The 17,676-nt window shown below is 38.2% G+C and overlaps 3 protein-coding genes across 3 annotated transcripts; 1 reads left to right on the forward strand and 2 right to left on the reverse strand.

Moving 5' to 3' along the window:
- Nucleotides 1-1,678: 1,678 nt before the first annotated feature.
- Nucleotides 1,679-9,939, reverse strand: LOC146317993 (outer dense fiber protein 2-like). The gene is made up of 17 exons (XM_084731394.1): nt 9,856-9,939; nt 8,990-9,164; nt 8,746-8,869; nt 8,487-8,618; nt 8,254-8,328; nt 7,819-7,890; nt 7,588-7,704; nt 6,771-6,956; nt 6,579-6,688; nt 6,339-6,474; nt 6,096-6,206; nt 5,480-5,584; nt 4,319-4,477; nt 3,833-3,933; nt 3,585-3,747; nt 2,621-2,746; nt 1,679-2,530 (listed from the first exon to the last, which is right to left on the reverse strand). The coding sequence occupies exons 2-17, from the start codon at nt 9,151-9,153 to the stop codon at nt 2,357-2,359; spliced, it is 2,055 nt and encodes a 684-aa protein (XP_084587520.1). The 5' UTR covers nt 9,154-9,164; nt 9,856-9,939; the 3' UTR covers nt 1,679-2,356.
- A 216-nt stretch (nt 9,940-10,155) lies between these two features.
- Nucleotides 10,156-12,231, forward strand: ift22 (intraflagellar transport 22 homolog (Chlamydomonas)). The gene is made up of 5 exons (XM_084731392.1): nt 10,156-10,355; nt 11,025-11,107; nt 11,310-11,396; nt 11,553-11,755; nt 11,841-12,231. The coding sequence occupies exons 1-5, from the start codon at nt 10,317-10,319 to the stop codon at nt 11,987-11,989; spliced, it is 561 nt and encodes a 186-aa protein (XP_084587518.1). The 5' UTR covers nt 10,156-10,316; the 3' UTR covers nt 11,990-12,231.
- A 33-nt stretch (nt 12,232-12,264) lies between these two features.
- LOC146317995 (ATP synthase F(0) complex subunit g, mitochondrial-like) lies at nt 12,265-14,108 on the reverse strand. The gene is made up of 3 exons (XM_084731393.1): nt 13,955-14,108; nt 13,474-13,634; nt 12,265-12,459 (listed from the first exon to the last, which is right to left on the reverse strand). The coding sequence occupies exons 1-3, from the start codon at nt 14,004-14,006 to the stop codon at nt 12,361-12,363; spliced, it is 312 nt and encodes a 103-aa protein (XP_084587519.1). The 5' UTR covers nt 14,007-14,108; the 3' UTR covers nt 12,265-12,360.
- Between the last annotated feature and the right edge of the window lie 3,568 nt (nt 14,109-17,676).

A 17,676-nucleotide genomic window follows, 5' to 3' on the forward strand; every position in this document is an offset into this window, starting at 1 on the left:
GCAGCACAGGAACAGTGTTCACTACACTATGACTCCTTTCCCTTCTAAAGTGTAAGTATTCAGAGATTATTCTCCATCCAGCAGCATTTACACATCAGTTATCCTCCTGTATGTGACCTCAGGAAATCTTTTAAAAATATGCAACAGTGGAGCCTCTGTTTGTTTTTGATAATTGGCCCAGCAAAGAAAAAAGACAAAGATAAATGGGTCATCCAACTCATTTGAGTCTAATGAGGACATAAGCTGAGGGCGTGCCCATCATACTGCTGAATCGTGATACCAACCAAACTGCCAGAAGTCAGATGTAAGCTCATTTTCCAGCAAACAGCAGAGAAAAGCAAATTCCCAAAGTGTGCATAGAATTACGTAAACGGGCAAGACCAGGAGAGCGAGAACAAGAGCAAAAGGAAAAACAGAAGTACTGACGCACGCAGAGATGAAATGGTTCCATCCCCTGACGGGGAGCACAATAGAGCTTTGTCTCCGAAAACTTGAGAGGAGCACTGCTCACTCAGGGGCGATACGTCCACAGCAAGGACACATCAGATTCTGGACGCAGGTCTGCTAGTTTATTACCATAGATACAGTCTGGAACCACAATCAACAACAGCAGAAGAAAAAGATCCAAGTACAGGACAAAACAAACCGTTTTTAAGTGAATCGTGCAGCAGCGGATACCTGTGTTTTCTGAGTAAAAACTTCCATTACAGAAGCACGCCCAACAAACCAGCAAGAGAGTTTAATTAGTTTGGAAATATCCCAGTGCTGCATGTATCTCAGTAATTATGTTTGCGAGCCTAAAGGCATGAGCTTCACAGCCGACAGCTTAACAATCGATTTTCAGCATCAGTTCATCTCAGTCCAGCTGAGAATAAGAACACAAACACGTTCAATATACAACACAAACAAAATCAGACATGTTTGTTTTTAGCATCAGCAGGTTAACAGGAGCAGAGTTGTTTCATGTTTAAATGGAGCACCGTGGATGTAAACTTGGCAAATACATATTTATCCACATAATATTTGGTTTTTAAGCACAACGACTAACAGTTACTCTCATAATTAGGTGTATGTATGCACAGCTTCAAAATATGGCAAAAACACGCCAGCTGGAACCAGTTGCATAAAGACAGATCAAGTCAACTTGCAGGAGACTGAGTGAACCTTATGTGTTGCACTGAACTCATTTAGTAGTGACTAAGGTAAGACTCAAGTGCACAATGCATTATGGGTAAAATGAGCAAAACATTCAAAACACTGTCAACAGGATTTGCTCTTTTCTGAGAGGGTAACTTTGGTATTTTTCAACCTGGATCCTATTTTCCCACGTTTTTGTGTCTAAATGGCTAATGGGACACCAATTTTTTAAAGTGGTCCAGCATTGAGGGAGAGCGCTGCAGCCATCAGCTGTGAAATAATCCCTCTGTATGACTGTACACCATCAAATTATGTCCACTAAGTCTCTGTTTTTGACACCCACAGGCTCAGATTGTTAAGTGCCTGAAACATTATGGAAATAATTCCTACAGAGATGGACTTTTTTGAAGAGAAAGATACTTTTTGTTGAACCAGAAAGAGACATTATATCACTCTGTTCAGAGACACCAGACCCATTAACAAAAACAGTAGCCAAAGTGCCAGAGCAGTAAAATTACTGTTTTTGTTAATGGAGTCTGGACGCTTTGAACAGAGTGATATAGCGACTGCTGCTGGTTACCCTTTAAAGCTCTCACAACAAACCAAAACTTTATCACATTTTTTAAGGTGGTGAATAGATAACTAAAGGTAACAAATGTCTGTCACCAGCCCACAACTCATCAAACATGTTGCTATAACAAGTAGGTCTAAATTCAGACTTAAAAGGCAGGTTTGTGGTTACCTTTAGTACACTAAGTAAGTCCATCAGTAATGTTTGAGCAAGACGCTGTCTTCATCAGACAAATCTTACTCAACAAGCGGATATAAGTCTACAGTTTATACACATCTTAAACTAAATTCATGCAACTGGCTCCTCATCATATGGGAATAAGTGAGTAGCACCGAGAGTTCACTCAGTCCAAAATTTGCATACATGTGTAAAAATATGTAATGTCTCTTGGGAGTAAAAACGGGTATCAAAACTTCTAACAGAAGCAGATTTTCCTGATATCTAGAAAAAAAAGTCCCAGATTGTGAGCTAAATGAAGCACAGTGTACATCTAGATACCGAAAATCTAAAAAAAAATAAGCTTTCACTTCCTCTAAAAGTGATATGAATTCTTGCCCTCATTCTCATTTTTTAAAATAGACCTTATAAATATCGCAAAAACAAGGAAATAAATAAAAATTTTAAAATGGTACCCTGTTCAGTTCTCAATCATTTTAGAAAATACGATGATCCAAAGCTTGATGTTTGCAGTCCCTCGTCAAACATGGTCTTATAAGAGTTTTTGAGAAAATCCACATAGTTCTGAATGCTTTGCTTGTGGCTCTCTGATTGGTCCAGACTGAGCTGCAGGTCCTTCAGGCGAACCTCAAACTGTTTCTCTGCCTGCAGATGAAGACACAGACAACATCATCAGTACAATCAGAGCATGCTCCATGGCATTCATTTGATTTATTTGCTCAATAAAAGACTCACAGTGAGTTTGCTCTGCCGAAGAAGCCTCAGCTCATTATCTCTTCTGCTCTTCTCAGCTTCCAGTTCCAGGATTTTGGTCTGAAAGGTTTCTTCTCTGGAAACAGCCTGGTCTTTTACCTTGTTCACCTGGACGGGTGGAAAAGCTTTAAATTATCTAACAAAGTGAAACATATAACTTCTGTAATACAAACAACTAGCTGCAAGCACAGGACATATAAAGAGTTTCAGGAACTGGAAATATAGGCTCAATGGTGCTGTATCATATAAATGACAGTGACAGAAGAGATATGTATTATATGAATGTACTAGTCATGTACTATGTTACTCTTAAATATCATTTGCAATATTACTTTATTGCAATTTTTTATCATTCCCTGGCACAAGACCAGGATTAAGAGAGTTCTATCTTTTCTTACTTATATGAATGTCATAAATGATAAGCTTAAGCTGTGAGGTACAAACACTAAAATCTGCATTGTTGTGTATGCTCTTCACATCTGCTGATAAAAAACTTTGCAGAACACAGGCGATGCTGGCTGTCTCAATCAGTTTTTGTCTGCTAAAACTGGAGTCTGCTTGGTTTGGAGAGATATTTGGTGATACACCAACAGTTTCCTGCCAAAAAAGGCTGTCTGATGGCAAGGTAAAAACGATGAAAATATTCTAAATATACTACTTACACTGATATTGCTTTTGTAGTTTGGCCTTTTTTAGGTGTCTAAAATACATTTATTGCTCATCCTGCCCACAACAGTACATTTCTTAGTTTCCTACACCACTGCTCCTGCTGCTTCTCTAAACTGGGAGCATGCCAAACTCCAGCTTCTGTGGTTAACATACTGACTCTGATAAGTACCTCATACAAGCCCACTCCAAACAATCTGAACTGTTCCTTTAACTAAAACTCAAGTCTCTTTCTTTAACCACATTGTTCTCGGATGTCACCTGACTCTCTGAGCTGTACCTGTTGTCTGACGTCTGACAAAGCTGCCTCCAGCTGTCTGCTGAGGGCCTGACACTCCAGTGAGCGCTGATCCAGCTGTCGGTTACTGTAGCTCAGAGCTTCCTCCTGAGCTGCGAGCCTCCGCACCAGCTCCAGGTTCTCCTGCTGCAGCTGATCCATCTTCCTACAAACAGACACAAAACAAATAGTATTTTTCAATTTGCACAAAGCAGACACAAACATTCTCTACCTACAGAACAAGGTCTTACTTGTTAAGAGAGTTCGCTTTCTCTTGTAGCTGTACATTGGCCTCCTGAATGGACTCTTTCATCTCCACAGATGACGTCAGCAGTTTTGCTTGACTCTCCATCTGTTTACGTAAAATATAAAATTCTGAATTGAAAATGTTAAAATGAAGACGGGTTGACATCACATGCACAACTGGATACAACAGCCTATTTAATGCTATTTGCCACAACCTATCAAACACAAAATGGGAAGATTTTAAACTACCAAAAAATAAAAAAAACATGTAGGTGATTGAAAAGACTCACACAGCACAAAACACGGGCTTCATAGGTAAGGATGATTGCAACTTCCACTGCACAGAGTTTTTTTAATCACAGACATCAAAACCAACTCACAGCAGGACCAGAAAACAAGATGCACATGAGGTTGTACTACCGCCTAGTGGTCAGAGGTAGAAAAATGACTGCATTTTACACATTCTGACCACCACAGCTCACGTTGCACACCTGAACCTGCAGTTGCCTAACGGACTCTGACTTTTCTGAGCACTTCCTCTCCGAGCGTCGCAGGTTCTCCTGGCACTCGAAGAGACTCTGCTCAGCTGCCCTCAGTAACTCGGGGTAAGACCTCAGCTCCTCCACACGCCCCTGCAGCTCGTGCCTCACCTGGGCTCCCGAGGATGGCAGAAGGGGTGGCGCGTTGGGAACAGACAAAATATTAGCCTAAAGATTCATCAAACCTCTCACAGAGATCCTCATAGATTAGTGGAATCCTTACAACATGCAGAATGTGCCAAGATTCATCTTTAGATTGAGCTTTGGAGGCTGTTAGTTGAAGTGTTTTGCTGCCCAGAGGTTTTGGAATTAGCAGCTCCACATGCAACAAAATTTATGCAGCTGAAAAAGTTAGGGTTACTAGGGATGCACGATAGATATTTGGGCCGATATACTATTGGCATGTTCTGGTCTCTAGTACAAAATTCAAAATGTCACGTAATTTTACTGATGACATGTAAGATCAAAAAGTAGAATTACAGTGAAATTATGCTTTGATAATAATAATAATAATAATAATAATAATAATAATAATAATAATAATAATAATAATAATAATAATGATAATAATTATAAGTACTGACAAGTTTAGCCACTGGCTCAACTTTCCACAGATCTTTTTCCCAAACTTGTCAGTAATTTTTCAGACACAACAAACACAACTCCTTGAACATAAAAAAAAATAGATGACTCTTCAAAAATGTTTGGTCACACAACAAATTTCATCTATGGTTGCTTAGAAAGGGGTGACTCAACTTCCCCCACTGCCTCAAATAACCCCACTCTCCCAATATCATCAATGAGAAGACTTAATGATAAGTATTAATTGGTTATCATATCAGCTGAAAACATCTATATCATGCATCCGTACAGGTTACATCTAACATCTCATAACCAACTGGCCATTCAACAGCTGTAGAAGCAGCGCAACAGAGCTTAACACAAAAGTAAAAGCAGCAACAGCACTGTTAGAATTAGTTAAAAATAGAAATATTCATCTGAAATATTACATATACTTTTAAATATATTATACTAGGATTTGTGCACATTAAAGAAGTTCAAAAGTTTCATAAAATATAGGAAAAAACTGTACATGAAGAGGCAGGAGGTTACCTTCTCAACTTCTGTATCTTTTCCATCTCTCATCTGCTCTGTCTCTCTTAAAAGATTTGCATATTTTATCCTAAGATCTTCTATCTCAGCTTGAAGCTCTGCAACCTTGAAAAAAACACAGAAAAGTTTAATCAAAGTTTATCCTTCCTGCAAACTAGTATTATTGCTGACTCATTTTTTCAGCAATCTCAACAGATTTCTTTCAGTGTCACTGTTGACGTAGTTAACACCGACTACAATGAACTGATATTCAAATACATTCAAAACACTGTTTTGTTGCCTCGGGAAGAATTATACAAAAGATCAAACCACACTCAAAATACAAAAACAATTTTGGAAAAGAACAAAATATGACTAATTTATGGTGTAAGAAGTAAGGACAAAAGGATTCACTGTTGGCTGGAAAAAACGACAACAGTTTGTCGTCTTAAAGCTTGTAAGAATTTGGCTTCCTTGGCCTGATGTTCACTGCTTTCTTTGCCACCATTCAGAAAACAGAATAAAATAAACCTGAAAATCAATATGCCATGCTGAGGGATCTGAATCTTAGAGGTTGGAGCTCTAAAAATAAGTGAAATAAAAAGGTAAAGAGTAAAATTAATGAGCAGATGTCAACCTGATATTGGCACCGTTCGGCTTGATGTTTTCTCTCCTGAGACACAACCGTCTCTTCGACCAGAGCAGACTCACATTCAGTCAGCTGCTGCTCCAACTGAGCTACAGACGCCTGCAACCACACAGAGAGAGAATGTTTTCAACTTTTTATAGGATATGATATTATCTGTCAGTTGCCTGCAGATTACTAAATAGCTGTGCAAACACAGTGATGATTCTCACATGCAGCTCTAGCAGCTTGTACCTTAAGTGTTGCATTATTGATGCTGAGGTCTCCATTTTCAGCAGTGAGTTTTTCAATACGTTGCATCAGAGTTTCGCTGGCTGCAGTGAGCTCATCCTTCTCCCTCTGCAGCCTTGCAGTCAAATCTGCAATGTGACTTTATTGACACATTTAAAACTAATCTGTGAAAACTGGTGCTTGTCACGTGTGTATTGATTTCAACTATAAAAAGTGGGTGAGTGGAAAAGAGAAGAGACCGACCTTTTTAACAACTCTATTTGAGCTACAAATTTGTCCTTTTCATCAGTCATCTGCTCCTTTTGCCGTCTCCTGGAGTCTCTCTCTAAACGAGCGTTGGACAGCTGGGCGTCCTGCGTGCCAACAAAGACAAGAAAGTCAAAGCAAGATCCTGAACAATGTGACTGTGCATAGAAAAGACTTTTGACTTCATACCTTTTCCTTCAATTGCACATAGCATTTCTCAATCGCGGCTTCAAATCTCTCAGCTCTCAGTTTCTGTGCTCGAGTGGCTTTTTTGAGAGATTCTTTGTCCTGCGCTGCCTTCTCAGTCAAAGATGTGATGGAGGCTCTAAGGTCATCGACCTCCATCTTTTGCTCAGTTAGGGTTCTCTCCAAAGTCTGGAAAAGACAGCACACCCATAAAGATGAGCACTAATGTATATTTTCTTCAAAGCAGTTCATCTAAATGAGGGGTGCCTAAACATTTTCCCCTGGAGGTCGAACACTGAAACTTAATGGTGGGCCACGGGCCAAAAGCAAACACTTATTGTTGCAATATTAGGAACTTTTTAAATGTCTTCTCAAAAGATGGTATACACTTAACAATGTTTTACTCTTCCACTGTCACATAATTTTCATATGTTAAGTGTGCTTGTTCTAGTACGGCTATTTTATCATTCTTATTCTGCACTTCCATATACTGTGTACTTCTATCTGTTAAAAAAAAAGTATTACTATTTAAATGGTATTAGAACTAAATTCTCTTAATTGACTTTGTGTGCAAAGAGTCACTCTACCCGCCATGTCCAAATTTAGAAAAATAATTAGGCATCCTATGTATTTAAAGAGCATTTTTAACTTTACAAAAAATAAAATAGCATAGCGATTCACATTTAAAAAATAATTCATCTCCATCTTTTTTTTCTAAGAACATCGGGCACATCACAACCAGTGGGTCAACTTTGGCCTGCGGGCCCCACTTTGGGCAGTCCTGGTCTAGAGAGGTGTAGGTTGATAAAGACGTTTGTACCCGTAGCTGTACAGTCAGACGATTGTTTTCGGCCTCCTTGTTTCGCAGCTGCCCCTGCAGGTGAGCACGAGTCGCCTCCACAGACTTGGTCATGTGAACTGCACTCTTTATGTTCTCCTGTGAAGACCATAATAGACAGATGCTTTAAAAATGCACTCTGCACCCTTTGTATTTTTAAGTCTGAGTTTGAGCAAGCAAGAAAATAGAAATGAAAACTTAAGCTGTGTTTACCTGCTCTTCTTTCCGCAGATCCATCACTTCCTCAACTCTTCTTTCTGTCTCACTTAAATCTCTTTTTAAATGCTTTGGAAGAAAAGTGACAGCGATCAGTACATGATTTGAGACTGGAATTTGCATAATTTTAGAGTTCTTCTGCAAAAAAAAGTACATTTGGTCTCATATAGTAGATGTCTTTATGTGATATCTTTCAGCCATCGTGTTAATTTAATACTCAATGTGGTGATGTTTGGAGACACATCCTCTACATTATCATCTGTTACCAACTGAACCATACAAACCAGTATACAGTAGAACATAAGATTAACCCAGATTAACCCTTTTCGCAGACTAAATCTTCAACCAGGTTTAAGCACATGGCTTAATTCCCTTACACTTAAATTAAGTCTCACCTTTTGAGTCATTGCATAAACATAATGAAACACTCACCTCATTTTCACTCTCAGCTTGTGTGATCTTCTTCAGTAAGATCTCAATTTGGTGATTAGCATCAATTCTATTAGCCTTTATGGAGAGACATGTTATTTAAAACAGGTTAAAAGCAAAATGAAAGAATTTCAATTAAGTGTTTTATTTGTTCTTATGAAGTAACTACATTACGACTGCTAATCTAGATCTATCACGAACCATCCAATTTACCAGGTAGAAATATTGTAACCAACCTCTGAATCTTGGAGTTGTTTCACTTTCTGTCGAACAGACTTATTAATTCGTCTAAAATCCTCCAACTTCTCCAGCAAAAGTCCTCTCTGCCTTGATGTTCGGCGCTTGTCAGTGGCAGATTGTCTCGAATCCTTAATTGCAAAAGATATAAAAGTTAGAATAATAGGTCATGATTGTCAAAATTATGCTCAATTTATGTAAATTGTTGTGGTATCCAACACTGAGGGCCAATGTTTGAATCCAACTTGACAAACATACAGCATATTCATCCTCCATGGCATCTTTAAAGGACACAAGTTGTATGGCTGCTGAGTTGGCAGCTGCTTCTGCATCCGTCAGTATTTTCAGGAAAGAGCTTTTTCCGCTGGCGAAGTCTCCACGACTACATGCAAAACAGGAAGCAAATGCTTTAAATCAGTTAGGTTGTGGATGCTGGTGAGCAGATGTCTGTCTCCACAGATATGGCTACGTGTTCACATATTCTTGCATCATAGGACCTCACCAACTGATGTCAGTCTCTGGGGTTCTTGTGTGTAGACTGCTGCGCGCTCGGCTTCCTCTGCCAAGCTCATAAGGGCTCGCTAAATCTCCACAGCTCAGAGTGACATCGTCCCTGGTAGAACTGAAACCAAGGGGGGGACTTTGGAGCTCATCCTCTGGAGACATCCCTCCTACTCCTGACAAAACAACACAGAGTAAGAGAAGATAAGATATTCTTTTATTAATGCCACAACTGGGAAATTAGCATTGTTACAGCAGCAAAAGGGATAGTATAATAACATGGGCAGAAAAACAAACAAACAAACAAACAAAAAAAACATGATAGTAGGCAGTGAAAAGGAAGATATAACTAAATAGGTAGACAAGTACGATATAGAGAGAATAACAACAACAACAACAACACACAATAACAACAATATAAAGAAACATACTCAGCAGTTGAGTTAACACTATAGCATACAGTTTTGAAATTTAGATATTGCACACTTTGACATTAAATAATACTGCACCTGAGTAAAATACTGCACAGTATGGTATACACTGACAGTATAAGTTTGTGTTAACAGATAGAGGAAGACATTTAGATGTTCATGGTACAACTTTCAAAATTAGCTTAGTTAAACTGCATAGCCTACCTTGCACTTTACTATGAAGGACAGTAGGTTGTCAAGCAAGCTAACTAAGCTTACTGCATAGCAACGGACAGCAGTAGGTTAAGGAACTGCTAAGCTTTACGTTACATCGAAGACAGCAAGTATTGTGTTAATTCTACCAAACAAAATCACTGACATGTACATTATAGATATTACAATTACGTTTTGTAATCCCTTACAAAACACCAACAAAGAAAATGTAAATATTACTTACGCTTCTTCCTTGTGTCGGTTGAGAACAACGCTACTCCAAACTGAAGAGCCACCTTGTGCTGGTCGAAGCGGATTGGTTAGATCTGAGGCAACGTAATGACGCCAACTTATTTTCTCGCTGTTTATTTGTTCCCCAAGGGCAAAGTAGGCGGGACTAAGTTTGATTAAAGTAATAAACAACCAATGAACAAACGAAAGCAAGGAGACTGGCCGAAACCATAGGAACGAGAAGGAAGTTTACCGTAACGTTAACGTAAACTGTCCTCGGGTACCATCAAGCTTTGAAGATTACTAGCTAACATTTTATACATGTAATTGCGTGAAAGTCAAAACTTCGCATTCAATTGTGCAGATAAGCGAGAGTGCTGTTTACCCTGTTTTGGTGACGTAGCTTAGCATTGTCAGAGCTTCTTCAGTCGAAGTTAGCAGCTAGCGTTAATTCTCTGCTTCTGTTGACAGGACATGTTCAAAACAAAAATACTCTTTATTGGTCCTAATGAGGTACGTAAATGCCCCTCTCCCACTGCAGCGTAGTCTGTGTTTACTAGATAGGCAATAGTTTGTCAGTGAAAGCGTAAGACAGCATTTATGTTATTACGTTAGCTTACGTCACTCATCCATGCTCCAAACTACGTGCTCACAAATTAATGTTTTTTTTTGTTGGTGTCAGAACCGTCAAATATAAGAAGTGCATGCTTGCATTAAGCACATGTGTAAGGTTTTTGAATAGGACTAGCTTTATGTGTGTGCTTGTTTATGTTACCTGAGAAGCGCTCAGCTCACACTCAGTGAAAACATTGTCAAAAAGTGCAAATGTTGCAGTTGTTTTTGGACTTTTCTCAGTGCAAAATCAAGCATTTTGCATGATGAGTCACCCCATTTACAGGTTACTCTTATTATGCTTGCTTCATTTTGACACTTGCATATTCAACACAGGAGTGTAATGAATTCAGTAGAAATATTGAAAATCAAAACTCCTGCCTCAGTTCACCCCTTGCAGCATCGCTGTGAAGAAGGCCCATTAGCAATTACTTTGACTCGCATATCAAAAGTAAAATATTTAAAAATGACCCTTTTCAGAGTGTTTATTAGCAGCTAATGATAAGAGGTATTCTTTTATGCTATTCAACTGATATGACTATTTTAACACGATCTGTCTCTGTTTTACAGAGTGGGAAAACAGTTCTTGCAAATTTTTTCTCTGACACAACAGAAAATGTGGGAGGTGAATACAGACCTACTCAAGGAGTAAGGTACAAACCAGTTTCAACTTTACTGCTTTTCAAAGCACACAATTTACACCAACGTATTCAGTCCCTGAGAAGATGGAAATGACATGCGTTAAATATTTTGAGGATTTAAATTAAGTGTAAACTCAGTTATTCAAGTAATATATTTATTTTGCCTTGAGGGGTATAAGAAAAACTAAATGCAGCTGTTTTCTCCTGTCTCAAGGATACTGGAATTTGAATCACAACCTGAAGGCAGTGGTGACAACTCGACATGTGAGGTTGAGCTTTGGGACTGTTCAGGGGATTTTAAGTAAGTTAAATATCATTAACATATTTTCAACTACCAAAGGCTTATATATTACCTTGTCCCATCATGTGACATTTAAGAAAAATAATTTCCATTAGTGGGATCCTTTTAAATGTATCATACCCAGATGCAAACATACAATATATTCTCTTCATACAGATTTGAATCATGCTGGCCTGCGCTGTTGAAGGACTCCAGCGGTGTGGCGATAATTTTTAATCCTGACGTTCCAAGTCACCTAAAAGAAATAGAGACGTGGCATTCGATGTTCATCTCCTCTCAAGGCCTGCATGACAACCAATGTCTGCTCATAGCTCACCACAAGCCCGGCAGTGTAGTCGAAGACGGACGGCTGCCATTAGGTATTTACACTGCAGGCCTCCCAGAGCTGTTGTATGAGTTATTATGACCATTTCTGGCCTAACATGTTCATTCTTTTTGATGCAGCCTCACATCTGAGCAGACTGCCACTTATTCACTCCAACCTGGAGGAGGAACCAGAGGATGTGAGGAGAGCCTTCAGCAGATATTTGGGAAATGTTGTAAATGCAATGTCAGAAAGTCGAGAGCGAGAGGAGATGTCTATCATTACATAGCAGCAAAATCTATAAAATATGCAGCTTAATGGAGAAAAGTTTTGACTGCAGTGGTAATATCTGTTTAAGTCACATTTAAGAAAACGTTTTAAAGTTATTAATTATAGATCTTCACTGTCATTCAGCTGTGTATGAAATCTTCCAAAACCCTTTGCAACCTGTAATATTTTCCTATGGTTATGTCCATTTTTGGTTCTTACATGTTTTGTAAGTCTTTTGTGAATAAAATATGAGCACACTCATTCTGGAAATGAATACTCAAGAGACACTTAAGATACTTATCTGACTATAGACATCTTTTTTTTATTAGGAAATTGTGTGCATGTTGTTGAGAATGTGAAGTGCAAAAGGACACAGGAGAAGTGCAATATTTAGACATCATATCCGATAATGCCTCCTTTGCCGATGCACTCTCCAATGTAGAACCACATCAGCACCTCAGTGGTCACAAGTCCATTCCTTAAGGCATCCTACAAAAGAAAATTAAGCAAAATTAAAACTTAATGACAGTCTCTAGAATTTGAGAACAATTTCTGATAGTTAATATTTAAATGAGGCCATGAAAGAGTCCAGGGTACACAGGGGTACCAGTCACTATGAACACACACACGCACACACACTTATCTTGGCATGCATCCAGGTCAGTTTCATACATTGCATTGCACTTTGGCCTTTTTCAGATCATCATCATATATCCAAATTGGTTTTAGAAAGCCTGGACAACAAAAATCACACAAAATGCAGGACAACATAGCATGATTGTTCAACTGACTGGCCAGAGTCAGTGTATTACCTACGATAGTTGGCCCACCTAAAATAAACAAAAAACATTAACATTATAACAGTACAAATGCACACTATCTTTTGAATATTTCAGACATTCCTTCCTGCCAGGAAACTAGTTTTACATGCCAAATATCACTGTCTCCAGAGCCATCAAATTGATTTGGCATTTTACCACATGGATCATGGGAGTTGCTGGTCTACCGCTGCCTCAATCTGTTAGTTTGTTCAGTGTATTAAAAGGGTTAATTCAAATTCACTGAAGTCATACAAAATAGATCAGCAAATCCCATGTTCTATGAGGCTAAATTACTGCTTTTGCCAAAGGACATTGGTTGCTTTGGAAAAAGCAATTTTCTGCCTATATATCTGCAATTTCCAATGACAAAAAGCTGCCGTACAGCAAGGTAAAGCAGTGAAAATATTCTAAATACAGTGTACACTTAAACTGATATTGATTTTTTAGGTGGACCCTTTTCAGTGGCTATGATATATTTTGCTACTGATCCTGTCCACAGCAGTAACATTGATTAGCCTACTGTAGGTAATACACTGATTATGGATAAGTACCTCACACAACCCCACCTCAAAACACCTGAACTATCAGTTTAATAAAGCTCTCTCTCTCTCTCTCTCTCTCTCTCTCTCTCATATGTATATCAGTGACAGCCACGTATTTCTAAGCCTACTAAAGGACTCACCCTGACTGTAGTTTGTCCCACGCGTCCAGACTGGAAGCTTTTCACGAGGCCCTTTGCAGCCTCTATGGCTTTGGGGATCTCAGCAGGAGACGGGGGGACGAGCTCCACCCGGGCGTAGTGCCAGAAGGTCGCCAGGCGGGGTTTGGAGTACGTGACAGCGGCTGCAGGTGACACAAACGCAAAGCGAGTCTTTTAAGAACAGCATTAGCTTAAAGGCAGAAAAGTTAAAAAAAAAAAAAAAACCCTGCCTTGCCTCAACTTTCTCTAGCAATAAGAAAAACCGAACAATCACAACTTTCTGAAGTAAACCTGCAGCGGCTGTGTGTTGTTACCTGAGCTCAGAGGTCACACAGAAGTTGTGCAGGTGCTAACAAGCTGTAACAACCTCACCGAGATACTGGTGCACGGGTTATTCCACTAACTCTAACTCCATACTTTATAATTGGTTCAAAAAAAACAAAAGAAAGTTGCGTAAACTTACCACCAACTAAAGTAGGTACTTTAGCGATAAGTTTCTGTACTGCCTGAGCCATGATGAACAACGTACAGGACACCAGGAAAAGAAGAAAGAAAAAGAAAAGTGGCGTGAGAGGATTTCCGGGTCATTGATTTCAAAATAAAAGAGATGAAGACAAAAATGCGATGTAAAGTGTATTGTACTTTTCAAAATAAAACGACTTAAAAGCGTGAGATGACGTTTTATTAGGACAGAAGAGATGATAAAAAACAACAATATATGAAAAACAAACGTAGCAGCGATTTTGCAGGTGAGGTAAGAAACCTGAACGACGGTTGGGACAACAACTTCTCAGGCCATTAGACCATAAAGAGTTCATTTGTAATATACTGCATTATATTGTATAATATATAACTTGCATGCAAATGACACCTTTCTGATGAATATGTATATATGCAATATGATGTGAATTTTCTGTAAAGTTCTTTGGCAATAACATTTTTTGTTCATACCGATAAAGCTATTTGAATCTGAATCTGAATAATAATCATAAATGAACACACAAGCACATTAAACCTAGCACGGGTGTTTTTTCATATTATACAATACTGATAATTATGGACAGGTTTGATAAAGCAAATTTATTTGAGGAGAAGAGTGCAGATTTTAAAATAAATTGAAAAGGGAGGAATTTCAATTCGACTGATTCAGTAAATTGGCTTGAATATGTTGCAGGTCCCAGGCATGTGACCACACAGTTATCCTGATAGTAGGGGTGACATAGGCAGTTGCTGCATTGACCTCTTGTAGCAGATTTTACTTGCATTTTCATACTTCAGACACTTAAGACAATTATTCTTTTAACAACATTAACAATATGAAAATATCTGTTGGAGTGTCATCATTTTTTTTTAACAACAACAACAACAACAACAACAACAACAACAACAGAAAATACAGTCAACCTTGTTCTTCTATGCACTTCTCAACAGACACCAGTGTGCAAACTAATTATATATGTTGAAATGAAATCCGCATATGGGTGGTCACCTTAATGTGCAATATGATTTTGGATACCAGAGCCCTTGAGTTTTCAAACCCAAACAAGTATAGAGCAGGTACACACAATGTCAACAAAATGTTAAGCTGCCATGTTAACAAGACCAGTTGGTCTAACATTACAACCCAGAGGCACAAAACTAACTAAAATACAACTCTGAACTTACTCACAGACCCCTAGAAAAACATTCAAATATTCTTATAATTAATCTTCATATGTTTTTCATGCTTAAACATGACACTAGCATGAAAAGAAAGGTGAAATGAGCAGACAGGACAATGTTAGGCTTTCGCAGCATTGACCTCTTGTAGCAGAATGACGAGAGAGCTGACTAGAGTCCAAAACAGAGTTTCAGAAAGCTGCTCAATGCCCTGCTTCCATCTACAGATGGTTTTGGGTATTATCCCAAAAGAAAAGTCCATAAAGACTGAATAAAAGTCTCTTAAGACTTAAAAAATTATCAGCAAGAGCTATTGACCCTTATGGTAGGTAGTAACATTAACAAAAATGTGACCACATCTTTTGTGTGTCACAAATAATTCAGATTTAAAACAAATGAAACGATTTTTATTTTCATTTTACCAGTATAATGTCCCTGGTTGGAAATTCATTAAATATGCCTTATGTTAAATGTTTGCTTGCCCTGATTTCCTTTGACCCCTGTTCCAGATGTGCAGAGGAAACAATTTACATTAATTAATCCAACACATTTAGTAAAAATATTCTTACTAAACAACAATGCATCATGGTTAACAGTTTTCAGAAGAACTCATTTGTTAAGAAAAGTAGAGTATACATTAATGTGTCTTTATGTTGTATTTTTTCCAATTCAAGACTGCCCTGTGGATCAATAAATGTGATCATATTTGTGTGTGTGTGTATTGTGTGAAAATCAGAGTAAAAAAGGAGTTAAAAGCAAAGATGAAGTGTCTAACTTTTCTTTGTACAAGTATGCGTGTACTTTGTGTGTGTGACATGGATGACTAAATCATTACTCATTCTCTTCTGACTCATCCTGCAGCCCACATGAAACAAAAAAACAACTGATGCTGGAACAAAGTACGTACAAGATGCAGGTTTGAAAAGGATTTCCCAGGCAAACACGCAACAAATGGTGCTGTCTGTATGATTTATGCTTTTATAGATAATGAGAATTTACTGTATGTCTTACACATGTGAGAAAACACTATAATTAATCCCTCCCACTCTGACAAGGCTACCTCAAAATTGGACATAAAGAGTTTGCAGATAGCCGTGAGTGTTAAGAAGTAATTTGAGAAGTTTTATGATAACTTCCTAAGATGTTCTCACCCTATTTTCTAATTCCCCGCAGAGTTTCGACAGGACTGAGAGCAGCTTTCCTGCTGCAGTGGACATGTAGTGTAATGAGAATAAATCACTAGAGGGTGCTCTCTAATAGGTTACAAATGCTAAATAGAGCTAGAGGAAAACAAAGAACAGTAAACTGTCTCTGCTTAAAACTCCTTGAATTCACAGAACTACCTTGCAAAAGCAATAGTTGAACAGAAGTTGTAAAAGTTGTATGAGACTCTTATTTATTCACTCACTTCTGCAGGATGTGATTTGTCAGTGTTCTTTGGAGTGGGTGGCTGTCAGTGTTGTGTATTCTTGCATTTTTTTTTCAATGTTCTCATGCCACTTCTTGCTGCATGCATGTTTATGTAAAAGACACTGAGTTTGCTTGAAATTAAATGTGCTATGCAAATAAAATTGCATCTTTTTGCCTCACGGGGGAGTCCTTCATCTCCTAAGTCCAGTAGAGCCTTTAGGCATTTCATCATAACAAACGTATGCTGTACAGATAAACACTGTGAGAACCCACAGAACTTTATTTTGAGTTCAAGTGAAATTACCAACGTTTCTGAAAATATCCAGTATGTCAGGCTGAGTTATGACAAAATGCCATCAAAAGAAAAAAAGGCATCAGGAATTTTCCATTTCAAGTGGCCATGAAAATGTCACATTTGATTTAATTCATTATTTGTGGCTGATATTCAAAGCATTTTGTGCACAAACAGAGGCAAAATACAAACAGGAATGTGATATTACACTATTAAATTTAACACTAACTCTGAGTCTGTTAAAGAGAGAAACAGTGATTTATTGCAATGCAGAGTACAAATCATGATACCACTCTTATCTCTCTACTGTAAATGTGAAGCTATGACTAGCAGGCAGTTAGCTTAGCTTAGCATAAAGACTTGAAGTAGGAGAAAACAATCCAATATTGTTTTCTCCTACTTGGAGAAAACAAACAAACAAACAAACAAAAAAAAATCCTACTTGGATCCTCTATTTTGATGCTTTTTCTTGGAAAAATTGTATTGTGCACCTAAAAAATGGTGGTTTCCTTCTCAGATGAATTATGAATTGTGTTGTTAAAAATATTAGTGGTTATTGACAAGGTCCTGTGCAATTTTTTATTTCAGGATCCCCTTTTTGTGAAACTATGGTGGGGGAATTCCAGACCCTCTGAGAAGGTCTGGATGCATGCATGAGCATCAATCTGGTTCTCTTTAAAATGAAAGTGGGCTTGATATGTCAAGCATTCTTAAGATGACATCTCAAGTTGACATCAGCAATTTAAGCCACTGGAAAATGATAATGGGAAACACTTGCAAGATTTACAGATTCCACATTATATTATATTATTCTACAACGTCTG

This window comes from Lutjanus erythropterus, chromosome 12, assembly GCF_056507025.1.
Source record: "Lutjanus erythropterus isolate fLutEry1 chromosome 12, fLutEry1.hap2, whole genome shotgun sequence".
Taxonomy (NCBI): Eukaryota; Metazoa; Chordata; class Actinopteri; order Lutjaniformes; family Lutjanidae; genus Lutjanus; species Lutjanus erythropterus.